Source organism: Phallusia mammillata, chromosome 6 (genome assembly GCF_965637545.1).
Source record: "Phallusia mammillata chromosome 6, kaPhaMamm4.hap1.1, whole genome shotgun sequence".
Taxonomy (NCBI): Eukaryota; Metazoa; Chordata; class Ascidiacea; order Phlebobranchia; family Ascidiidae; genus Phallusia; species Phallusia mammillata.
Genome location: NC_137257.1, coordinates 16,877,135 through 16,902,993, shown reverse-complemented (window position 1 = coordinate 16,902,993; position 25,859 = coordinate 16,877,135). Strand labels below are relative to the sequence as shown.

General features: G+C 34.2%; 2 protein-coding genes and 1 long non-coding RNA gene across 9 annotated transcripts in view; 2 read left to right on the top strand and 1 right to left on the bottom strand.

Annotated features, from left to right (window-relative positions):
* The window catches only part of LOC145233632 (uncharacterized), a 30,238-nt gene extending 11,750 nt beyond the window's left edge, over positions 1-18,488 (top strand). For 4 of the 5 annotated variants that reach the window (XM_080098395.1, XM_080098398.1, XM_080098397.1 and 1 more), the window contains 21 exons: positions 108-239; positions 574-660; positions 809-1,038; positions 1,734-1,815; positions 2,269-2,406; positions 4,319-4,450; positions 4,804-4,947; positions 5,331-5,554; positions 6,715-6,814; positions 7,259-7,453; positions 7,774-7,854; positions 8,339-8,521; positions 10,532-10,648; positions 11,539-11,734; positions 12,002-12,233; positions 12,567-12,632; positions 12,953-15,860; positions 16,306-16,453; positions 16,773-16,837; positions 17,493-17,619; positions 18,151-18,488. In XM_080098395.1, the coding sequence (XP_079954521.1) occupies positions 108-239; positions 574-660; positions 809-1,038; positions 1,734-1,815; positions 2,269-2,406; positions 4,319-4,450; positions 4,804-4,947; positions 5,331-5,554; positions 6,715-6,814; positions 7,259-7,453; positions 7,774-7,854; positions 8,339-8,521; positions 10,532-10,648; positions 11,539-11,734; positions 12,002-12,233; positions 12,567-12,632; positions 12,953-15,860; positions 16,306-16,453; positions 16,773-16,837; positions 17,493-17,619; positions 18,151-18,239 (5,676 nt within the window). In that variant the 3' untranslated portion in view covers positions 18,240-18,488. The remainder of the gene's footprint in view (positions 1-107; positions 240-573; positions 661-808; positions 1,039-1,733; positions 1,816-2,268; positions 2,407-4,318; positions 4,451-4,803; positions 4,948-5,330; positions 5,555-6,714; positions 6,815-7,258; positions 7,454-7,773; positions 7,855-8,338; positions 8,522-10,531; positions 10,649-11,538; positions 11,735-12,001; positions 12,234-12,566; positions 12,633-12,952; positions 15,861-16,305; positions 16,454-16,772; positions 16,838-17,492; positions 17,620-18,150) is intronic. The other variant, XM_080098399.1, reaches the window with a different exon arrangement.
* A 66-nt stretch (positions 18,489-18,554) lies between these two features.
* The window catches only part of LOC145233633 (protein mono-ADP-ribosyltransferase PARP4-like), a 30,039-nt gene continuing 22,734 nt past the window's right edge, over positions 18,555-25,859 (top strand). For 2 of the 3 annotated variants that reach the window (XM_080098401.1, XM_080098403.1), the window contains exons 1-8: positions 18,555-18,893; positions 19,352-19,553; positions 21,440-21,597; positions 22,540-22,721; positions 23,081-23,201; positions 23,950-24,078; positions 24,793-24,957; positions 25,393-25,703. In XM_080098401.1, coding sequence (XP_079954527.1) covers positions 18,717-18,893; positions 19,352-19,553; positions 21,440-21,597; positions 22,540-22,721; positions 23,081-23,201; positions 23,950-24,078; positions 24,793-24,957; positions 25,393-25,703 — 1,445 coding nt within the window. In that variant the 5' untranslated portion in view covers positions 18,555-18,716. The remainder of the gene's footprint in view (positions 18,894-19,351; positions 19,554-21,439; positions 21,598-22,539; positions 22,722-23,080; positions 23,202-23,949; positions 24,079-24,792; positions 24,958-25,392; positions 25,704-25,859) is intronic. The other variant, XM_080098402.1, reaches the window with a different exon arrangement.
* On the bottom strand, positions 21,034-21,414 carry LOC145233637 (uncharacterized). Its single transcript, XR_013861146.1, has 2 exons — positions 21,365-21,414; positions 21,034-21,333 (listed from the first exon to the last, which is right to left on the bottom strand). It is a non-coding gene; the product is annotated as an uncharacterized LOC145233637 (long non-coding RNA).

The following is a 25,859-nucleotide window of genomic DNA, read 5'->3' as shown; positions in this document are numbered from 1 at the left end:
TTGGTGAAGTTATAATAACACAACTTGTGAACATTTGCAACAAAATATTTTCAAAAAATTTCATGTTATGTATGTGTTAATGTGACTGTAGTTGTGTGATGTTTTAGGTGACTATTTTTCAAGTTTATTTGAACAAGTCAAAGTCTGAACTTGAAGCAAAATATGTTTTTCCACTTGATGGTTCGGCAGCTGTTTGTGGATTTGAAGCATTTATCAATAACAAACATATTATAGGAAAAGTAAGAAGTATTTTTAATCATTTTCTACAAATGTTACAGAAGGCAGTAAAATTAACCAAACATTTTTTACATGTCAGATACTTTATATTGGATTTTATAATGCAGTATTCAAAAAAATAAAAAAATAATAAATTTATGCATTTGGAGCCCCTGCAATATTGTGATAAATGAACGCATTTATTACTATTATTTGTTTTTTGTTCGACTTATTTAGATTTGCATAGGATCTATATTAAAAAGACAAATAAATCCAACTTTAAAAAAAACTTTTTTGTTTTTCAAATCTTAACCATTGTAATTTTATTCATTCTCTACCTTTTTAACTTATTTATAGGTAAAGGAAAAAGAAGTAGCTCACCAAGAATATAAGGAAGCTGTTTCTCAGGGACATGGAGCTTATTTGATGGATGAAGAAAAACCTGTGAGTTGTTGCAATAAAAACCAAACTGTCAAATAACATTAAAATTGACAACATGGGCATTTGCAAGTATGCTGCAGACGTTGCTCACTGTCTGTAATTTACATATGAAATATTTGCTTCATGCTTACGTAACCATTTATAATTTTAGGAAGTGTTCACAGTAAGTGTTGGGAACCTCCCACCCTCGTGCCAAGTCATTATCAAAATCACCTATGTTACCGAGTTACCAATACTCATTGATGATAAAGACCTTACTGACTACATTCAGTTTTATCTACCAAGCTCTTTGGCGCCATCTGTTGAGGACAATGTGCTTGTTTCTGGGCCCATCACCCAAACAACCACTGACCAAGCAAAAACTAATGTCCAACAACTAAAGTAAGTTTAGGTTTAACTCAAATTTAATAGGCAAAGTTGGCAAGTTAATACTAATGATGGATTCCAAAGCATTTTTTAAAAGATCATAAAATAAAAAAACTGTTTGTTTAGAAATATGTATTCGCTTTATTGGAATCCTCAAAAACAAGTATTGTAATGTGTGTTTAAAAGTGTAATTGAGGGCCAAAAGTTTACATACAGTAAATCCAGATTGCAACTTCTTTTTTTCTGCATGTGTGCAAAGTATGGGGAACAGGTACGGCAGCTACAACAATATCCTTCAATTTGAAGCAAAAAATACAATAATAGGACAGCATGTCACATCAAAATGATTTGTTGTTCAACTTTTGTAGAAAATCATAGAGCGATTTTCTCTAGATTAGACGAAGTTTTGGATGTAGTAAGGCAACCATAGTTTTGTTAACAAAAACTGCAAATCATACATAACTTGAGTTTGATCCGAACTAGATGAATATTCAGGCGCTGGTTTACCTGAGCTTTCTGTTAGAGCAATAAAGTGAGGGAAACTTATTGAAAAGAGAAGGTTCCAAACACACTGACAGCATAAATTTATTAAGTTTTGATATTTTTGGGTGCAATTAAATTGTTTGAAAAGCATACAGTGTTTATGTGTTTTGTTTTGTTTTTAACCCTTAGAATTTTGTAATAACATTTACTATGAATTTGTACTTTAGGGAATTTTCCCTCATGGTTTGTGTGGAAATGCCATTTGACATCAGAAGATTAGAATCTCCTACAAACAAAATTGTTACAAAGGTATTTATAACATAATGAAAAACAGCATAAAACATGAGCTTATATTTCCATGAATTTTTTACAAACCAGGAACCAAATGTTATAATTTTTTTATTTACTTGTTTTTTTATGCTTCATTCTTCGTTTATTTTAAAAATGTGCAAATGAATTTCAAGTCCATTTAAGAACTAACTACTAGGTTTTCGATTTGTTGGAAACAGTAAAATGATATTAGCTCAACATTGTATTTGAGTTGTACATGGTTAAGTTCCTTTTTGGAAGTGACAAAATGACAATTCTTTAAATGAATGTCCAAAAACAGTTTTGCACTTACATTGTATGAATTTCGATTTGTACATAAAAAATGGTGCTGAATAGTATACACACACTACCTCAGTGACACAGAATCAGGTGCAAAAAACCTACGTATAACAAATTTATTTTGTAAATACATATATTTGACTTTTTATTTAGAGAACCAGAAGCAAGGCAGTTGTTAAATTGGCAAAAAAGGAGAAACTTGGTGCCGAAGGTTTTCGACTTCTTGTTGGTTTAGCAGAGATTCATGTACCCAGGATGTGGGTGGAGGATCATCCTGATTATGACAGTCAGGTAGGCAATATCAAGTTTGTAGAGCTCTTCTGGCAAATGTAATTTTGTTCATGGGTGCTTGCATTTCATTCTTTTTTCCTCTGTTTATCGCGCACTGTACTAGTCGCATTCAGTGTTATTTACCCTGATGAAGACGACCTGTATAGGACGTCAAAACGTCAGAATAAAATTACATTTGCCAGAAGAGCTCTATAAACTTGATATTATGCCTGGCAGCAATAGCATATATATAGGTAGGCAATATATGTGAAAAACTTACCTGGAGCACAAGCCCTGGGTAGGCTTCTGTCGTAGGTTCAAATCCCATGGCAGGCTAGATTTTTGTAGTCTATGCCTTGCCATATGTAATGCTTGATTCGGTATAACACCTTTAATAGACCTGGTGGACTATGATTTAGGCTCAGTTAGTAAAACGCACGCTCTTGAAAGGATTTTGCTTATTATGGGTCCCCTCCCTGATGGGGACACATATTGATTTTACTCAAATTGTTTGTTTTTTTTGTTTTTTTTTGTTTTTCCATCAAATGTTTGATGGATTTGGCTGAAATTTACACAGATGGTAGATATAGTTATGTAGATGTGCATCCCACTTTGTTTTTGTTGATAACCCCAGTATTTACCCCGCTAGCCCCCTAAAATGGTTTATTTTCTTTTCCCCAAAGTTTGTCCGACTCGTTTTTCCATCAAATGTTTGATGGATGTGGCTGAAACTTATACAAATGGTAGATAAAGTTATGTAGATGTGCATCCCACTTTGTTTGTCCAAATAACCCTAGTATTTACCCCGCTACCCCCTAAAATGGGTGAGTTTTTAAACAGTGTCAGATTTGGCTGAAATTTGGATAGCTTATAGAGTATGCCATTTATAGATGTCGATTGGTGTGTTCAACCCTGTAGCCCCAACATTTACCCCACAAACCCCCAAAGTGTAAAACGTATTTGTATGTTACTGGGCACCACAAACGAAAGATTTCTGTTGCTCAATAGTGTTACAAGGCCAAGCAGTTGTATGTTACTCGTTTGTGACTTTGTGGATTGCTTGGTGAACATTTTTGTGCCATGGCAGTTAGGGGGTTGTTAACAGCCCTTTGACGTAAGAAACATTAACGGTTGTTGCTCAAAACACCTCTAGTGGTCGAAATTTTAAACATTGGCGGATTGGGCTGAAATTTTGCAGTACTATTGATTGAGTCATTGAGGTTTTATATTTTTTTAGTTTGTGTGTCGGACCACATTAGTTACCCTACTAGCCCCCTAAAATGGGTCAGTTTTTTAAACAGTGTCCGGATTGGATAAAATTTGGGTAGTATGTGGACTGTGCTATTTGTAGGTTTCCCTTTTCACAATGTTCGAATTGAATGAAAATTGGACAGCTTGTAGAATTTGCTATTCATTTTTTGTTTTACCCCATTATGCCACTACTTACTCCTTCGTTTCTTTGAAAAAGAACGTTAAATAGGACATACTTCAAACAATACCTGGGGTAAATCTGAATTTATATAGTTTGTTCTCTACACAGTATTTTTTCACATGGTTATCTCTTGAATGCATTATCTACAACTTTGCATGTGTGGGGACCCATGAGTTTCTGCTTGCAGAAACAACTAAGGTTATAAAAGGCAGTGGATGGTATGGGACCCAATATAAAATAAGCATAGGAAATATATCAATGTTTTAAAATAGGTTATAGTGTATATGCATGTGCTAAACCACCTTTCTGGTTGCATTTTCACAATACAAAAAGTCATACAATTAAAAAATGCATTATCTTCATTTTACTTGTATGTGAACTGCAAATACAAATGTTACTCTTGCAAATGTCAGCTTTTTGAAATGGTGTTTGCAAAAAATGTACAGAACTATAACCAGCATCAAGTTTAATATGTAAACAAAACTAAAATATACTTTACAGGCTTGTATGTTGGCGTTTTATCCGGAATTTGATGTTCAACCGATACATGACTATCGGGCTATTATTATGTTAGACATGTCCAATTCCATGTCTGACTTACACACACAAAACATGGAAAGTGAAGCTAAAGCGGTAAGTGTTTATTATTTTTCGTATTTTTTTTTCTGAATCTTGCTTGCTTCGTACTATTGGCCAAGAAAGATTAAACAATGGTTATGTAAACACAGCAATACAAGTTAAAAAAACACAACCTAAATATAACTTTATCAACAAAATTAAAAGTGCCTTTAGCAAGGGCCTTAATTGTACTAACACTGAAAGTATTAAATACAGATTTTGCCCTTGCTAAATATTTAAAAAAAATTAACAGACCTAACATAATTAAAAAAAATGCATGGGAAAGTGAATTTTGACTTAAAACTGCCTTAAATTTGTTTCTGGAAATTTTTGATTTTTTTTTTCTCAAGAATTTTCTTTGTTTTTAGTTGGCTTTGATGGTTCTGAAAAACCTTCCCAAAAATTGCCAAATAAATTTAATGAGATTTGGTTCAAGTTACCAGGAGTTATTTGTGATGAATAAGGCACTTAAAGACAATATGGTTGCGATGAAAGCTGAAGAATTTTTGCAAGTGGGTTTTATACAAAATTTATCTCAATGTTTTTAATGTTTGCCACCACTATCTTCTGTATTTGCACGCTTGGTAAGATTTGTGGGAACATAAAGCATGGATACTATGCTGTTTTGTGCGTGAATTTGTGGTGTATGATGTAAAATGCATATCATCTAACATCCTGAACTATCTACAACTTCCATAGCTTATCCAATCCCAAAAACTTCAGTATGTTTCACCACTGTCATTTGCTTGTGATATTTGTCTTACATAAAACTTATCAATACTATTGAATTGCCCTTTTGTGCAGTTTGTTGGTTCCGGTGTATTAAGTATCTAGTTTGTTAAAGTGTAAATAGCTGTGTTTTTAGGCATGATTATTATTTTCTGCTGTATTGTAGGAAAGTACTGCAGAATTGGGTTTATCTGATGCATGGCGACCTTTAACCTCTGAAAGTGTAGTGTCAGAGTTCAGCAACAGAAATATTTTGACCAACATGTTTCTGATATCTGACGGACACCTCACTGAAGAAAACAAATTGCTACATTTGGCAGCAAAGCTTGGTCAGGGAGTGAAGAAGAAAAAGGGAACAGCCACTACCAGGATTTTTACATTTACTGTGGGGTTAGTGCCATATTGCTTCTAATTTTTTGTATACCTCCCTGCCTATCTAGGATATTAGATTAACCGGTGATTTTTGGCCAGTGGTACTGTTTTGTTTCTACATATGTAACAAAATAGCACAGGCATTTCTGATTTTTTTGTAACTCTAACTTTCCAAGTTTTTTTTACACTAACCGGAATAGTTGTAGTCACCAAGGTGACCAAGTGTTTAGCGCAACTGCCTTTGTCACAAAGTTGTCGGTTCAAATCCCGTCTCGGTCGCTTGTGTTTCCTTGACCAAACAGACTTGAGCGGCATTGCCCGAACTGAAAATTCAAGCTCGCATATTGGTGTAATATATTGTAAAGATTTGACAAGCACTTGTCATTTTTAGTGAGAGTTACCTAAACAAATATTTTGTGACGTTGTTTTTTTGGGGGAAAGTAAATTATGAGTAGGGCAATTATTTTTTGACCTAAAAAACGAAAAATTTTGACCTTAAAAAACTTTTTTTGACAAAATTTTGACCTATGAAGAATTCAAGTAGTTAAATTACGCATTATCGTTCAAAAAGTTAAAATATGGCTAGGCTAATCTAACTAGAGTGAAAGAATGTGCAAAAGTCTAACAGAAGGGCAAAAATCTGAACATAGACCTAACCTATTCTGAAAAGGGAATGAGCTAATTAAAAATCACTGCCAAAAAACTGCAGCTAAGACACAACGAAAATTATTCAATACATATAAACGAAAGATATCTAAAGCAAAACCGAAGCAAGAGCTGCACCTAACCTGCAGCTGCCGTAAAATGACTTGGGACCTACCAAAATTTTGCACGTTTTGAGGTGTGTTGAGCATCATGCCATATCAACCTAATTGTTTCACTCACTTGATGGTTTATGATTCACAATAATTGGGGCAATGGGCCAATTACAACAGTATAAAGTAGGCTACAAGGTGTAAAAATAATAGTTTGCTGGCAGTGCAACCTCTACAACACCACGACAATGCAGTTTGTAAACAATTTTAACTTTGTAAAAAAATTTGACTTTGTAAACAATTTTGACAATTTTTGACCTATTCTAAAAAATTTGACAAAATTTTGACTTTTTTTGACAAGTCAAAAAATATTTGCCCTAGTTATGAGTATTCATATTTAAGCTAAAAAAATGATCTTGTTAGATCAATAGCCAATCAGCATTTAATGAAAAGCATTGCTGCTGCTTCCACTGGTTACCATGAACATTTCAGTTCTTCTATGAAATCAAAATGGCAACAAAAGGTAAACAAACGACTTAAGTACCAACATTTTTGCTAGATTTTTAATGGAATAAAAACACAACATTAACAGGTCTAAACTTTTTGGTGAATGACTTAAAACTGCTTAGCTGATATAGAACCACATATACTGCAACATGGATCGGCAACCCATGGCACGCATGCCAACATTGTCTTAAAATTTAGCCTTACATGCAGAAAAGATTTCTCTTTATTATTGATATCAGTAGGCACAAACCAATATTATTTGGAAAAACGTTGGCATGGAGGTCATTAACACATGGGAATAACAAGTAAATTGACATGCATCGCCTAAACGGTTGCCAACCCTGCACTACAAGAATTATTGTTAAAAAAAAAGTTTGGGACTTTTATAATATGTTGAGAAACTGTTTGTTGATATTTATTTCATTTCCTGCTGTGTCCTATAAAATTGACTTTTTCACAGGTAGAAAGCCAGTTAAGCAAAGCAAGTCAACCAGTTCTCACAGACATTCATATTGAATGGGGAAAATATTACGACAAAGATGACTCTGCACAATCTGAAGTTTCCATTTTGCCGACTCAGGCTCCTGAACATATTTCAACACTGTACAACTCATCAAGATTGGTCGTGTATGGATTTGTTCCTCATTGCACAAATGTAAGTTATCTTTAAAAAATTTTTTGACTCAATTTTTACTTCTGTCTAAATTTTGAGTATTTCTTACTTTAGCAACTAAAACTTTTGCCTCCATAATGAACTATCAGTTGACTACCCATTCCAAAATGCATGATATAAAAATACAGTAAACCCCAGTAAATCCGGAAGATATGAAATAACAGATATCAATTTGTTGAAGTCTTACCACATTACAAATCATTCATACTGGGAACTTTGTCCAAATTAGGCCAAGATCTGGATTACTGAATCCGGTTTAACCGAGGGCTGCTGTAGCTGTACTAACTTGCATTGTTTCAAAGGTTGTTTTGTCAGCAAAGATCTGTGGTCATGAAATATCAACACTTGTTTCTACATCGGAACTTAGCATCACCAGAGGAAAGGTAAATATATATTTCTCGATAAATAGAAAGTACTTGGACTTGTTTAGCAATTGTAGATATATGAGATATGGGGTTTTAAGGCTGATACCAATTACAATTATCAGTATTAAGTGGGCCGATAACCGATATTTAAAGCCAATATTTTAAAGCCAAATAAAGGCCTAAATTTATACCTTTTGAACGCCAAAAGACTCCACTGTTGTTAATTAATGCAGGCATTCGGAAGTTGTACAACAAAGTAATAAAAAATGGTAGTTTAAAGGTCATGCGTTGCGATATTAATGCAAATAAACTTTGTAAAAACTAACAAAAGCCAGTTTAGGGCATCAAAGCTGTAAACATTTATTTGTCTTGATACCGATCAGTTTAGCCAAGCTAAAAAATCTGTTATATCAGTAATGGTGAAATCAGTAATGGTGCTGATTATATTTAGCCTTCCCCTGTTTTTTTCAAAAACCTGTATTTTGTACTTTGACACATGCAGACAATCCACCAGCTTGCCACACGGGCAATAATCAATGATTATGAGGAAGGCATGCATGAAGTGGATCCCCTGAAACGAGATGAATTAAAGAAATTGCGTCGTCCTCACATTGTGGAACTCAGCATTAAACATTCCATTGTGTCACAATATACAAGTTTTGTTGCTGTGGAAGAAAGGAAAGAGGTTTGAATATTGGCCTTGACAGATCCTAACGTAAACTTTGTTTAATCCAGACGTGATTGGACTCGCAAATATGTTAGTATTGGGTCAGGGTGTAGTTGAGCCGAAACCTCATGTTTCAATACACGCTGAGTAGGCATTGGGCAACAAAAAAGGAATTTAATTGTTTCATTTTGTGATAATATTATGTGATGTACCAAATCGGCTAAATTTCAGTTCAGCTGAAACCAAATATTTGGCAGTTTTGTCGAATAAATTCGGCTGAATCAACCGAACTATTTGGCGTCATGCGAAGTCAGGCAATATGCGTTAGACATGAAAACTGAATATTTGGTACATCTCTAGTAATAAAAACTATTATTTAACAAAGTGTCTACACAAGTAGTTTTAAACTCGACAATTTGTGTCCCTTTTTAACAATCCTAAACTCATGGCTTTCTGGTAACTGTTAAACACATTTTCTTCTGTGCATAATATGAAAATACTAAAACAAGAAGGACAAAACGTATGTAATGCTAAAAAGGCCAAGGTTAAAGTTGTGTCATTTGTGGAGCTGTCTGCAGCCACACAGCCCCCTAACAAAACTCCCCCAAGCCCCCCTTCTTTGCTTTGGGAAATCTGGTCCATGCTATAATGTAGTAACACATTTGAAAATGGTTAATTATGGGTTGCTGGTTTGTAACTCTTGTTTGGTCAAGAAAGAGTGCTTGAAATTTATTTAAATTTGGACAGATGTTAGTTATTAATCCAAATTTGATCCTCTAAAGTTTTAAAATTTTAAACAATTGTGTGCCGTAGGTTACGCGATTAGTATTTACAATTTTGCCTTAATCGGCTAAGTGGTTACCTTTACAGTCTATAATATGTGTACACTGTCAGTGAGATAGAAGACGCAAGGGAGTAAAGACTCAAGAGGGTTTACAATTAAGGAGGTTTAATGCAGGGCGGGAGTGCTCAGCTTGACATGCAGACCACGTTCTATAAGACTGTCGTTTCGGTGAACATTTGTATTTGCGCAGCAATGGCATGTTGTTTTTTAAGTTATCATGCACATTTTCAGTTTGGCAAAGGTTTCACCTAAGACATAAATTTAAACTCAATAAACACGCTTCGATTTCGTATATGTCAAGCAAAACTTTGTTGATCAACATAAAGATGAAGAAATAAACTTGACTTTTTTGTAAGCTGCGATTAATGGTCTTTAAATTCTCTTTGAAAGGGTTACTATAAGTTGTAGGTATTACAAACACAGTTAAGAATGATTTTTCGTAATGAAATAGCTTCTTTATTTTTCACAAATCCATTCTAGAATCAGTACTCGAGTCATGTATAAATTACGCAAATCAGTATTGTTGAACACTAAGGACTGTGCTGTAGTCAAAACTGTGTCAAAAGGTCATGAAACTGTCTTTCTGTGTCTGAACTGTGAGAGGTTACTACAGGTCAATGGTACTTGTTTTGCAAAACAAAGTTAGGTGAAAAACACGATGGTATGTATACCGTTGTGGCAAATGGCTTTTTAATTTCTAGTTTCTGTAATACAACTGATAAAGCTTTCTAGACAACAATATCAAGGTCAAAGCAAGAGATTAAATTGAAAGTGATTTTTCCGTTTTTTTTACTGTTTTTTGTAATTATATGACAATAATGATGCGTTTGCAAAAACAATCATATCTGCAGATCAAATGATGTCTGTAGTAAATTGGTAAATGGGAAATGGAATATAGAAAATGGAAGTATATTAGAAAGCCAACATTCTTGTTTTTTTAGGGGCTATGTTACCAGTCACCTGTGTAAAACCATTGTAAGCCTTGGACCCTATTTATTTCACATTTCACTATGGTTTAGCATTTATGTACATGTTGTGTTTGCAGTCACACGACAGAACGATGTCACGCAACACAAGCATTTTTGGTTAATCACAGTTCCAATTTGCAAAAATTTGGGTTTAAACAGAAAAATAATTAAGGTTTGTTAACTAGTTTAGTGCTTTATGTTAAAATTGATTTCCAGAATATAGTCAATATACCAGCAAGAATACACTCCAAAATGCTTTTTCACCAACTTTGCTTAGCCGGTGTGGATATTCTTAAAGAACAAGGTTGGGAAGGAGACAACTATGATACAGAGGTAATTTATTTGATGTGTATGAATGCTTTCTGTATGGCCATTGATTTGCAACAAGCGCTTAGTGCCAAATCCAGCCCTTAGGCGTCAAGAGCAAAAAAATAGTAATTGTGTGTGAACAATTGCCTTGTTACTCTGATAGAATGAAGGAGCATTAGTTCAGGGGTGGGGAACCTACTCAGTACTGCGGGCCGCATGAATTGCACAACATTTTCGGGCGGGCCATATATTTTTTTATGTTCAAATTCCGTGTAATGTTCGAATTCCGTGTAATAATACCCTAAGCACACAAGTGATTTTATATTTCATAGCTCCAGATTGGATTTTTTCTTTGCTGTTACTTGTTTGCAACAAACAAGGCTTACAGGTTCATCACTTAATTCGACTAAAATCTGTCCATTCTTTCTGGAACACCCTAGCTCCATTTAAAACTAACACCACACGGCAAATGATTTGTTACTGGAAGAAGAGACAATCGAGTGACTGTTACGTCACAAATACAGCAAGTGGTTGAATGTGTGGCAATTTTAATAAGTTTGGCGTCAAATATAGAAATGTCGAAGTCTTTTCAAGTAAATATTTGTACATAAACATTTTATTATTGTTTTTTTATGCTACGTTTTATGCTGTACTTTAACAAAATTGTGACGCGGGCCACTTTCAAAAGGCAAGCGGGCCGCAGGTTCCCCACCCCTGCATTAGTTGGTTGGTCACAAAATGGCTCCATACACTTTATCACATAACGATGGGTTGGACAACTTGTGTTTTGTATAGACTTTGGTCTGGGCATGCTTAACCATGCACAAATTGCCAATATATAAAAATCCTTACTGGTTTGCGTTCATTTTTATTATGTACCAAGCCTAATTTTAAACCACCAACCTTTTGTGTAGGTTTCATATGATTTGATAAAAGATCGAGTGCAAAAAGCTGAAATGGCTCACACCACTTCTGTGGTTCGGTGCTTGGCAATGTTGGAAGAGGCTGAAAAATTGAGTCGAGACTTAAACGACAGTTTTGAAGAGCGGAAAGCCCTCTGTTTATTTGACACAACTAAACAGTTGCTGGACATACCAGATACTAAAAAACGTAAAACCTTGGTTCTTTTAGGTTTTGTATTATAAGTTTTTGCCCTGATATGAAGTGTTATTTAGCAAACAGTTAAACTGAAGTTAGTTGAACTTATTTTTTCAGTATGTCACTCAGTAACAACTTTAAATTGTGCCATAACAACTTATATCTATAGTTGGCTTTTGGTACTATTATATTGTTATGCTTTTTTCTCAACTGTAAGTTAAAATTTAAGTACATTAAAATTTCTAATTCATCTATTTTTGATTCGACCACGCTACTTAGGTTCCCAAAACCTGGTGTGGAGTTCTCGATTCCTATTAGACGGTGTAAGAAACAATGACAAAGATGTGGCTGATATCCTGCTTATGGCTCTTGGTCAACATTCCTCCAAAAGTAACTTTTTTGAGGATGTCATGGAACCAAAGGATTTTATACAAAAAGTCAGAGAAATTTTTAAAATCAGTGGATTATTTGGCATCAATGTTTTAAAAAAACAAATGCACATTTCTCCAAGGTATGTGTAACTGTATTTTATTGATTTTGTAATAAAAACAGGGTTTCGTCTTCTGTCAATACACCATGTCTAAAAAAAATCGTTATTATGTTTTTTTGTTGTTCTTGTAAATTTAAAAGTATCTAAATTGCGTTGTCAAATTTTAGGTCTTAACAAAAAAAAACTTGTGTCATGCAAAGATAGTACAGAAAAATTTCTTGTAGAGGCATCTATGTTGTCTTTACTAAGGTTTTTTTTAAATACAAATGATTAAATTTAGTTTCTTCTTTATTGTGTATATATATGGAAATGCAGCATTCCAACAACCACTTTTCTATTTTTTTTTATGTTTAGTCCATCAAGGTATGGTGATGCAGTAATAAGAACCATGAAGTGGTTGAAGGGCAGTCAACAAACAAGGTTGGTCTTTATAGAGTAAATTCAATACTTTAGAGGCAGGATGGTTTGCTACATTATATTCCCCTAATTAGCCTTCCTTGGTTTTAAACACTTTGGTCACATTATGTATTTTAAGCACAAAACAATCATTTTGAACCTAGTAAAAGTTGTTTTTTCTATTTGAATGATGTGGTTTTGGGTTGCTCAAGCATTTATGTTTGTAATGTTACTCAGTAGCAGAAAAATATGTGAACGATGTCTTGTTCTTATAATTAGACAAGGAAAAAACTTGTAATTTCTAGCGGAACTTAATGTTTGCACACCTTGCTTTTTTGTTTTAGGGGTCCAACATTAAAATGTAGATCCAGAATGTCGATGAGGAAATCCATGTTATTGAAAATTGATAGTGATTCTAGTTATACATTATCCTGTTGTAAAGGGATGACCAGTGAAAAAACAGATATTACTTCTGCCATAGAGCCCAAAGCTGATGGAAATGCAATGGAAAAGTCAAGTTCAGTAAAAGATGTTGTTGAGCTCAGAAAGAAAGAAAGAGAAAAGAAAAAGAAACTTGCTATACCAATAGTTGCAAAATCAAATACTTTGGTGGAAGGTTGCATGAATGAGCAAAGTTTGGATGAGGTTCAAGCAGTTAAATTAGCAAATAAAGAAAAGTATGAAGCAGGGATGATAGTTAGGAGATCTGCTTCTAACGGTGGTAATGCCAGCAAACAGAAACATAATATCCACAAAGAACCACTCAATTTGCAAATGAATGAAACAAATGATGCCACAATACCTTCCCCACCTAAACCCACTGAGATTTTATCCAGTCAACAAGCACAGGCTTCAAAACCCACTTTCTCTGTGAAAACTTTAAGTAAGCCTTCTGGTGCTAGTGCACCCCAAAGTGGTGTTTTTGAATCAGGCCTTACAATCACTTCAGCAGCTCAGAACATTGACAAAGACATTATTGGATCAGACGTTGCAGTTGTTTGTGCACGACCATCTTTACCAACCAGTTCAGAAAATTTAGAGAAATCTGTTTTACAAGCTGGTTTGCCAGAACCAGAATGTTTAGTGCAACCAATGGCTCCTCCAGAGGTAGCCCAACAACCAATGACTTCTTCAGGGTTTTCTGGTCAACCAACAGCTCCTCCAATGTTTAGCCAACAACAAGTCCCTTGTTCAGTGTTTAGTGAACAACCAACAGCATCTTCAAAGCTTGGCAAACAACCAATGGCTTCTTCAGGGATTAGTGAACAACCAACAGCTCTGTTTGGCGAACAACCAATGGGTTCCTTAGGTTTTGGTGGACAACCAAAGGCTTCTCCAATGTTTGGTAAAAAAGCAATGGCAACTTCAGGGGTTGGTAAACAACCAACAGCCTCTTTCGAGTTAGGCCCACAACCAAAAGCTTCTTCAGGGTTTAGTGAACAATCAATAGCTCCTTCAATGTTTGGCAAACAACCAATAGCTTCTTCAGGGATTAGTGAACAACCAACAGCATCTTCAAAGCTTGGCAAACAACCAATGACTTCTTCAGGGATTAGTGAACAACCAACAGCTCTGTTTGGCGAACAACCAATGGGTTCTTTAGGTTTTGGTGGACAACCAAAGGCTTCTCCAATGTTTGGTAAAAAAGCAATGGCAACTTCAGGGGTTGGTAAACAACCAACAGCCTCTTTCGAGTTAGGCCAACAACCAAAAGCTTCTTCAGGGTTTAGTGAACAATCAATGGCTCCTTCAATGTTTGGCCAACAACCAATTGCTTCTTGTGAACAACCAATGATTTCTTCAGTGTTTGGTAGACAACCAATGGCTCCTCCAAGGTTAGGCCAACAACCAAAAGCTTCTTCAGGGTTTAGTGAACAATCAATAGCTCCTTCAATGTTTGGCAAACAACCAATAGCTTCTTCAGGGATTAGTGAACAACCAACAGCATCTTCAAAGCTTGGCAAACAACCAATGGCTTCTTCAGGGATTAGTGAACAACCAACAGCCTCTTTCGAGTTAGGCCAACAACCAAAAGCTTCTTCAGGGTTTAGTGAACAATCAATAGCTCCTTCAATGTTTGGCCAACAACCAATTGCTTCTTGTGAACAACCAATGATTTCTTCAGTGTTTGGTAGACAACCAATGGCCCCTTTAAGGTTAGGCCAACAACCAAAAGCTTCGCCAGGGTTTGGTGAACAACCAATGACTTCATCAGGATTTGGTGGACATCCAAAAGCTCCTTTTGACCAAATAACACAGAAAATTAATATCGACTTTGGAACGGTTCAACAACATCAAGGGTTATTTGGAATTTCTACCCACAAAAACCAAAAATTTTCACCAAGTTTTTCTGCACAAGCTGCTCCTACAATGTGTGGTGGGTTTTCTGCCAAACCACTATCTACATGCGCATCTGGAACTTTGTTTGGCCATACAGAACCAATTACAGCACCTTTTCTTGCATTCAACCAAGGTATCATGTGGCGAGGTATGAACACTGATAGAAACACAACAGAACCTTCAGAAACCCGAAGTGGATTTTCTTTCAGAAAATCAGGAGAACTCACATCCGACTATTCCTCCCAAAGTACATTAAATGAATCTTCTTCTATTGCTTATGGCAAGGTTGCTGTGCCTACTGAAATGCAACAAGTATCTGTGCCTGGACCTGAGGAACATTATGGTTATAAAGCCTCATCATGTCCGCCCTCGTCTACAAAGTTGACATTTCAAAAAGATTCCCATGAGTCTTTATATAACACCCAACTATTTTGCCCAGCGGCTGCTCAAAAAAGCACTTTGCACCCAAAATCGCCTACCAAATCTGCAAGTCCTGCATACCAAACCACCAGACCTCTAAACCAGCCTTCATACCAACCTACTAGCCCTTCATACCAACCAACCAGTCCTTCATACCAACCAACCGGCCCTTCATACCAACCAACCAGTCCTTCATATCAACCCACCAGCCCTGCCTACAAACCCACCAATGCTTCATACCAATCTAGTAGCCCTCATCTCCAGTCCACCAGCCCTTCATACCAATCAACCAGCCCTGCTTACCAACCTTTCATTCCGACACACCAACCCATAACACGGCCACTTAGAAGCCTTTCTGCAAAACTTATCATGAATGCCAATGCAAATATGCTACATGATGAGGCAACATTGGATTCAATTAAAAAATCAATGGATTTAATTTCTAATGTGCAGAGAGTTCCATTTGAATCTTTGTTAAACAGCAATACATTGGTAAATATTGTGGTTTTATATTTGATTTTACCAGGGATGGTATTCATAATGAATGGTTTAAACAAAAATATTAGAGTACTTTTGACCAGACACAATGCTGTGTTTTCTCCATTTAAAATACTGTACACTTCTAATTACATAATGTCACATATCGTATTCAAACTACATTATATATATGCCACTAGTCTTGTTCTGACATACTCTACATTTGAATTTACTTAACCTTTTTGAGTTGACACACATATTGTTGTTTTGGGGACAAAAACATAAACTGTATTTTTAATTTATCAATATATGCAATTTCTAATGTCCAAATTTGTTGAATTTGTTTACAAATTTTGTACATTTTTGTGAGTACTTTGTAATAAAGGATGCAACATAAAATATAATAATATTTTTTTTGTTTGGTAGCATAATATTAAATTCCAACATTCTGCTTTTACAGGAACAGCTAGATAATGTGTTGGCCCATGTTAGTGCTAAATTTGAACTACATGAACCAAGCACAAAAACAAAAACTATGTGGGAAATGTTTGGCTGCGATGATACTCAACTATACCAAGAACTGCTCAAAGCTGGAGCTCTTTCATTAGGTATGTAAACTGAAAATGGTAGAAGCTGATAAAGTCCAAACTTAATTGTAAAAAGTAAAACTGTAGCCTCAGAGATTGTATATCAGGCCTTGAGTTACAAAAACAACACTGAATTTCAAACTTATTTGGTAATAAATTGTTATTTTGCTCCAAATTTGCTTTACTTGAAAATTTAGAAACTGTACTTTTCAGTTTTAATAACCTAACAACCAATACACTTTTAATCTTATCTTGGATTAATCTTACACATTGTACTGTAAGTTTTATTGCTTTCTTTATTGACTCAATTTATATGTCTTGTATTCTATTTCTGTATTAGGTGTGAATGTTGCAGATATTGTACACTGGGTACTATTTTTAGCCATCATGCAGCACCTTATGAAGGTAAATACTATTGCTATGTTTGTAAGTTTTGTTGCATTTGGCTTTAATATGCTTTCGTTATTTGTTTACAACCAGATTTTGGTTTTAATGCAATAATGCAGTGGTTCTCAAACTTTTTTCTATTGCGAAAGTTTTCTGAACTTGCGACGCACCAGCAAATAAAAGTTAATGTGGAAACTTATTATTAAAGTTGTATTTATTGATACAACAACAAAAAGCCATGAACTATTCTGGGACGCCCTTGGAAAATTAAAATGATGCACCAGGGCATCGCGATGCACAGTTTGTGAACTACTGCAATAATGAATGAGTTATGTATCCTTTTTAATTGCTTTCATTTATTGTCTGCTGTAGGGTTATTTCTACTTTTAGGGAATAAAAAAGTGGTTTAAGCTAATTTAAATAAAAAACATTGAAAGTATGCACAGGTACTTTTGAATATGGTTTATTCAGTTCATAAACAGCAACATTTTTTCTAATTCCTTGATACAAAACTTTCAAAATTTGTGGTTGGTGTGTCGCAAAGTGTTTCGAAGCATTTGGTTGCTTTTAGTTAGTTTTGCCTATTGTTTGGAAATGTAGTTATTATTTGCAATTAAATTCAAAAAAGGGTAAAATCAGTAAAAGCTCACAGATTTTCATGTTTGTAATCCAGGAATTGATTGTGCTTGGTGTCTCTGGGACCAAAAAGGATGTTTTGCAAAAATACTCTGACAAGATTGATTGTGTGCTGAGCAAATGTGACAAGCTTTACCCTAACATTTGTCAACGCTTGGAATTAGGTATGTTTCTCAACCTATATAACTGAAAGTAACGGTTTGCTTTTAGTTGGTAATAAATGAAAGTTTTAGTTTACTGAGACTTTTTTTGTTCAACATGCTGTTTTAAAGTTTCTGCCCCTAGAAGTTTTGCTGAAATTTAGGGCATTTCCTTGAATCATTTTTTTTCAAGAACTTGTATACATTAAGATTTGCTTAGGCTTTCTTAGTCTTATCAGTAATTACATGATTCTGCTGATTTACAAAACCAGTACCCACTGTGTTTTGTGACAGACTAGCGTTTAATTATTTTGTCTTTGTTTATCGTGCTCTGTTCTACTCGCATTCAGTGTTATTTACCCTGATAAATGGGATCTGTGTAGGACGTCAAAACGTTGGTACAAAAATAATTGTTAAACCGATCTGTTATTTATTGTTTACTCAATTTTTAATATGATAGTTGAATGTAACCTTGATATAACAAATTACGCAACAAGGAAATGCCCAGTTGTAAAGATTACATTGCTTGTCGTGTTATTATGATTTTGTTTACAGGATCTTCTTGGGAGGAAGCGGCATTTCACATGAAGATACATTGCGATGCAATTATTTCTTTTTTTAGATCTAAACATGAACTGAAATAAACTGTTTGATGTTTATCTTATGTCAACTGATTTTTGTAAAAAAGTAAAAATGACATTGTACAGTATGTGTTTTAGGTTTGTGCTTGTAGTATGTTTGTTAGAATCAATAATGCAATGAATGAAAAATGTAGCATATCGTTTACACTGTTTGTGTGCCACCTATTTATTGATGTGTACTTGCAAATTTTTATCTCTGTGATTGTATAAACTTATATGCAACCTGCTTTATAATACAGATATTTTTTCTGATTTGAGTTTTGTTTGATTCTTGTTTTTTAAAACTCTTTTAAAGTAATTTTTTTTTTTTTTAAAGTAATTTTTCATGTTCCACTTCTTTTCTTCTAATTCATATTATTTCTATGTTGGTTGCACTTAATTCTTCCTGATTTTAATTAAGCTCTGCACCAATCTAATAATTATTTCCAATAATTTTTCAGGATTTTGTAAATGCAAATAAAAAACAAATAATGTGACACAATGGGTGTGTTAAAGAAACATGGTCTGTTTTGTGACCTTCAGTTTGTACTTGACCTTGGATCATTGTCATTCAAGAAAAAAAAGAAAGTAAGAGAAGACATAACTTCTAATGGAGGATATGTTTCTTACATTCTTACCAAAAAGGTTTGTAAGAAAATAAAATGCCCCTTCTCAGAGGTAAAATATTTGATTAGCAATATGCACTGAAATAATTGGTATGTTGGCATAAAATCTGTGCTTAAAGTTTTGCTTTAAACATTGCTATACATCATTGTTTTATTTTATTATGCCCCATAGGTAACCCTTATAATACAAGATTCATAACCCTTATAATAAAAGATTGATATGATGCATATTAATCTTTGGTTAAAATACATTGAATTGGTTAGGTTTTTAATTTTTTGAAATTAATGGCAGTTTTGTTATTGGCCTAGCAAATACAGAAACACCCTGGCCAGCTCAGGTCTGGACATCAGTTTTTTTAATAATATTTGCAAGATCTTTTCATGGGCGATTTTGTCCTGTTCTTTTTAATAACACATGACACCACATATTCTTTTTAATAAATCTGTCCTAATTTACAGAAACTTTCTGTTTCCTGATGATATCATCCCCATTTTTTTTTATTACTGCAGAGTGATTTTGTGCTGGTGTCATGTGAAAAAGGTTCCAAAGTCGACACTTATAAGACCAGGAAAGCTGAACAACTAAAAGTTCCTGTTGTAACAAGGTCATACATTGAAGACTGCTTAAGTAACAATGAAATACTTGATACTGATGAATACAAAGTGGCTGGTGAAACCAAAAAAGATTTTTTTTCAAAAGGCAAAATTCAGAGTAAGTACTACATTGTTAAAACAGCTGCTTAACATATGTTTTGTATCCGGTTTTAATTTGTTAAAAATTAATTGGTTAGGTCTTAAATTATTTATGATTTATAGTTGGAAACTAAACTGATTACAGCAGCCCTTTCATGCTTGGCACTTATTCGCATAATCCATGCACATATTATAGGCAGGGTTGCCATCGACGTGAATCCCAAAATAAGGACAACTGAAAAATTAAATTTTCTTACCAAACGAAACTAACGTTTTTGAACAAATATTTGGATTTATACGAACCATTAAGAAAATTTTGGCCAGAAACAATTTGTTCCAGCAACTCCTTGTTTGTTAAAAATACTTCGTGCATCTCACGACAGTTCAGGTCTAGGTTTACTTTTACTTGTAGCAGGAATTTGACTTGTAATTGTTGAAAAATAAGACAAAATAAGGACGTAAGTCAAAAAGAAGGACATTTCTTAGAAATAAGGACGATACATTTTTCTAAGACAATGCCCTTCAAAATAAGGACGAATCTTAGAAATAAGGACGGTATGGCAACCCTGATTATAGGCCATAGGGTTTAGAATAAAACTTTGTGTTAATTTTCTTATTTAGATGTGACAGTTGCCATCTAAGGACCAGTTAGAACATTAAATATATCATTTGTAAATTGCAGTTGTGGTGTATAGACAGCACAACCGTTTATTTCCTTTATTACACTTTTTTAACACAACTTTTTACCAGTTTCTATTAGGGTTGGCTAGCCGGTCAATTGACCGGTCAAATACGGTCAATTGACCGGTCAATTGACAGCACTTTATTTAACCGGTCAAATACTATTTTTAATTTCAAAAATAAAATGTGGTAAATTTTCTTGGACTTGCTTTTTGGTTGTTGAAAAGGGTAATTTATTTCTAATAACCCTCAGGTAGAACAGTTTAAGGCATACTCTTGTATTAATAAGTGATTTTTAAGCTAATGTAGATGTGTTTTGTTCATTTGAAAAAAATCCCATAACAATTAGGATATACTTTTCATTTGAAATTAAGATCTGATTTACGTTATGGCAAACTTTGCAAGGTTTCCAATGCAATTAAAAAACATGGATCACTTCTAGCACCGTTTTATCTTAATAAATTTGAGTGTGATAGGTCCATGAGGGGAAGTTAGTTCATAGGTATTTACTTAGGCATTTTGCAAATGTTGCACATTTTTGCTGACAGATAAAAATCTAAGTAATTTAAACCATCTGTGTAAACTTGTAGGCCCACAGTCCTTTTTTCTATAGTTGATCCAAAAATTGTTTGTAGCTATATATTTAGCTTATAATTGCCCAGAATAGATTTTTGTAGATAAGTTACTGTTCAGTACTTATTGGGATAAAGTACGTACATATCAAGCTTTTGTATATTCCTTTTTTGTCATGAATGGACAACAGCTTAACAGCATAAATTACGATTTTAAGCAGGATAAGCGAGTTTTGCAGTTAAATCTCAGTCAAAATTAGACTTTAATCTGATGTATATAGAATATTATGAGAATCCAGTTCACAAATGTGATTACTGAATGAAAATTACAGACACACAGGTGGGGCCATTGATGAAATGAAGCATGCAATGCAGTCGGAAAAGTCTGTAATATAATATAAACTGAACATTTCCTATTTCACAAACAAATTTACATGAGTTGAAACCTTCATTTCCATTACTTATGGTTTAGAAGAAGATTAAACTTCCAACTTTTAACTAAAATTGCAATTTAATAATGGGAATAGTATTTGACCGATATTTGACCTATTTGACAAGCATTTGACAAGTATTTGACCGGTCAATTGACCAGATTTTATTTGACCGGTCAAATGCCCAACCCTAGTTTCTATTAATTTATTTTTGGTTACAGTACCTGAGTGGCAAACTGGAGAAAAAGAAAACTCTGAATTAAAACACCTTAGTACCGAAGAAGTCCAGAAGTTGGTCCCAACACAATACATTTCAGACAGCAAAACATGTCCCAAATTCGGCGGCAATTTTCAAGTTGGCAAATTTGCTGTATTGATGGTAAGCCTCATTTCACAATACAAACTATTCAAAACATTAGGTTTTTTCACTGGTAAAGCTTTTCAGTTGCAAAAAAACATAGTTGTGTGTGACATTATTTACAACACAAAACCAGGGATGCAGATTTGGACTTGAATGAAGTACTATAAAATTCTGACCTCCAATTCCAACACTTGTTCAAGTGCAATGATAATACTAGCGCTTTACTTTTGTCAGTAATGCGGAAATAAAAGACACATCTGAGCAAACAGATCAGATAATAACATTCATACTGGGATCAGCCCTGAAGCATCCATGCAGACCAGCGATTATGGTATACTCATTTAAAAGTCATAGTATGCCTGGTCCATTGAACATGTCATACCTAATCAAAATGGTCTTCTAAGCAAAATGAAAATATTAAACAGTTGCATTCTGCTTTCATAATTACTTGAAGTCAGAGGTGTATAAAATCCTCATTTGGATTTTGCATCCTAGTACTTGTAGATGCCAGAGTCAGACCTTTCAACTCAATTCTGCACACAACCAGACCAATCACAGTTTATCTAAATCCAAACAAGTTTAATCTTCATAAATCTATAGGTTTTTGCATCTTTTTAAATCATCAAAAAAGCATCATTTAAAGCAAGGCAGTAATGTGCCAAACAGCATACTAATACGCCAAACCTTGGTTAAACTGAATTCAGTTAATCTTGGTCTTTGCTTAATTTGGAGAAAACTTAAAGGGTACAGATGATTTGTAATGTGGTAAGACTTGAACTATTCAATATCAGTTAACCTGGATCTTCGCCTAATCCTGACAACTTTTTTTGGTTAAAATGGGGCTGGATTTACCGGGTTTTACTGGAGTTATGAGTTTGTGACTCCTTGTGAACACTGAAAACAACTGCTGTTTATGGGAAGTGGCTTTGATTTTAGAATTTATTTTTAAACTATATTTAGGATCCAGGAAAAAACAAAAACAAATACAGAATATGTACACTGGAATTACATCTTCCGTTTCGTAATGAAGAGAAAGTAGATCAGGAAAAAATTGGACGATTTCGTATCATGGAGCAAACAGGTGTGATGGAGGCAGATGAAACCATGACAGACAAAACATCCTTTGAATATTTCTTTAACAGGTACAAGAGTGAGAATTTGAAATCCACTTTCAGTTTGTTTTTTTTTGCTTTATCAGGCCAATTAAAAAACCTTACTGAAATTTGTTGTTTTGATTAGATTTAGATTGGTTGTTATCCTTGCTATGGCAAAACATAAAATTTTTGTTTTGACTGGCTGCAACAAAAGGCAAATTAAAACTACAACATGACACAAATGATGCATTTTTCGACCAAAATAGGGTAAATGTTCGTATAGGATTGAGCACACATAAATAAATATATATTTAGCACCTCAAAAGTATGACACTATATCGCTCCGTGAAAAGTTGTTGTATACATTGCCACCCTTTTAGTTGTTTCAATCCCTTGTTTGATTTTAGCTGCAATGAGGCTTTGATGGTGATGCAGTATTTTGTGGACAAACATAAAAACAAAGACAAAATGCAATCTGTTTTATCTTTGCCCTATCATCAGCAGATTGGCTCAACCAAATTGAAGCAGGTTTTTGATATAAGTTTGTTTGTAAATGTGTTTAAAACTGAGAGAAACTACTAGGTTTAGCTTAAGCGTATGCATATTAGAGCTGCATGCCACAACTATTTTCAACATATGCGTATAAACACTACTCAAAAAAAATACCAACAATTAAATCTGCTTCCAAAAAGAGCCTGTAGTTAAGACTGATATATACAACACAGTCATCAAGAGTGTCAGATAATCAGCGTCAGTGAAATCTTTTATTTTCGACACTGAAACATTAATTTTGATTTTTTAGAACCAAATACTGGCGATGCCTTTTAAGTAGACAATTTTTTTGTTTTGATGATAAAAAAATTCACTGATGCTGATAGTCTGCAGAAGTAGTTGTGGATATTTGATAAGTGAAGACATATATTACACAAATTAATTCCTACAGTCTGTTATGACATTACACTTAGTTAAGATTTATTGTAAGTTATTTATTTTTTTCGGTTTGACTTTGGCAAAAGATAAAAATATACTTAACTCCAGGAACGTCTGTGTCCTACCAAAATCATTGAACTTTAAGTTCAAAAAGATTTGTTAAACAGTCATATAACGTTTTTAGCATAACTGCGTAACATAAATAAATATCTTCAATTTTTAACAATAAGAAATGCAAAAAATACTTCTATTTATATTGTGTTTCAAAATGACTACAAGTTTTCAACCAATTGTTGAGAAAATGAGTTTACTGATTTTTTTTGAGTAATACTATGTAATGTTTTAGATACTAGATAGCATGGGATCATGCTATGGCAAACCCAACCCAGAGGTTCTGCTGCTGGTGGGTGCAATATTTAAAGCTGTATTCGATAAGTTCGAGGATACAGACATGGATGACATTTCTGTGGACCAGGTAAGTTCATGTGCTGTTTATCAACTTTTTTAAACAGGCCATTTTTATTGTTAAACAGGTCATATATCATAACAGTCTTGCTGGCTAACAGTTTAATAATTGACTGTCTTTGCTGCAAACACTAATCAGCGATATAAGAATGTCAAACAACATGTATGGTTAGCAAGTTGGTACATTCATCTGAAATTTGGCAGGAAGACATGCGTACATGCATTTTCTATAAGCAACACAATAGGTTACAAACTGAAAACAGCGAAGTATAAACCGAATACTTGTGACTTTCTAAAAACTTCACCGCATTTACACAATTGCTTGTTGAACTAATATTGATTCCTACATAAAACACATGCATTATTACTAATTAAAGGAGATATTAAAATATATAATTTATTTGGTTGCGAGAGATCAACTTGCTCATTTAAGAATCGCATGTTACGATACAAACGATTTTTCAAAATTAACACAAAGTTAAAATTATTATGATCGGAAGCAACTTTTTACAGGTTCAATTAGCATTTAATTTGAAACTCAGGTAGATGATGAAAAATGCTGCAAAAAATACCTTCAGCCGATCAAGAAAGAAATCTGAATTTGTATTGTGTTCAAGAGCTGTAGGTTGCCCATGTTGAATTTTCAGAGCCACAAACTTTTTCTTCTGTTGACAGCACACATGTCATGGTTTTAACACTGTCTTGTTTTTACTTTTGTTTGCAGATCAACAAAGGCCTTGTTATTTTAATGAAAATTCGAGATGCTTTAAAAAACCAACAACCAACAGATACACTGACAGAAGAATATTATAGAACAATTGGTTGTGATGAATCTGAAACTCCTATAAATGATAAGAAAACTCTTTCCAATAAATTTGATTTTGTGCAGGTAACTGTTTTGACATGGGATAATTTACCCCAAAATGTATTATTTGAAACTGTTTTACACACAAAAATAGTTAGTTACACACAAAATAGTTAGTTACCCTGTTAACTCTGTTTGACAAAGGTTCAACCACAGGTCCTTTTCGAAAACTAAATTTTACTGTAGCTGTGTTAGAAAATGCATTCACTAAGATGACCTAATTAATTGGTTTCCCGAATAACTGACTTGTGATTAACTGCTTTCATCTGTATATCCAATATATGTATCTGGTTAATAATTCGATCGGATGTTATGCTTAAATTGCAATAATGTAGAATTCCACTTTTCTAGTTTGAATACAATTTTAAGTTCAACTATTCAACTATAAAACAAAGAAAAGAGCAATGGTAGATTTTGACACATGATCAATACAAGCTCATATTTTTTTTTCACTTGCAGGTTCTTCAAGACTTTAAGATTTTCGCTGAAGCAGCAAGTTTGAAGGACTCTGCTCGTTATTGGTCCAACTCTGATAGTGATAGCTCATACAGTGCAGACACTTCATACAGTTCAAGCAGTAGTGGAAGCTCAAGCTCTGCTGATTCAGATACAGATAGTTTTGACAGCTTCGGTAGTGATGTGGTTGGTGCCACTGAAAGCAGGCTAATGCAGCAAGGAATGCGCTGCTCAATCACCTGGTTACCGCCAGATGATTCCGAATACATTTCAGTTGCCAAATTGATGGGATTGGAGAGCAGTGGTACTGAGAGGTAAGTGAATTTGTTTACATATTCCTAAATCCAGTGCTACATTAAAAGTTTATTATGGATCCTCTTCCCTGAAAGGAAAAGTGTCAGATTTGGATGAAATTTGGACAGTAAAATCAATTTGCCATAATAAACTGTTGATATTTGTGTTTCACCCTC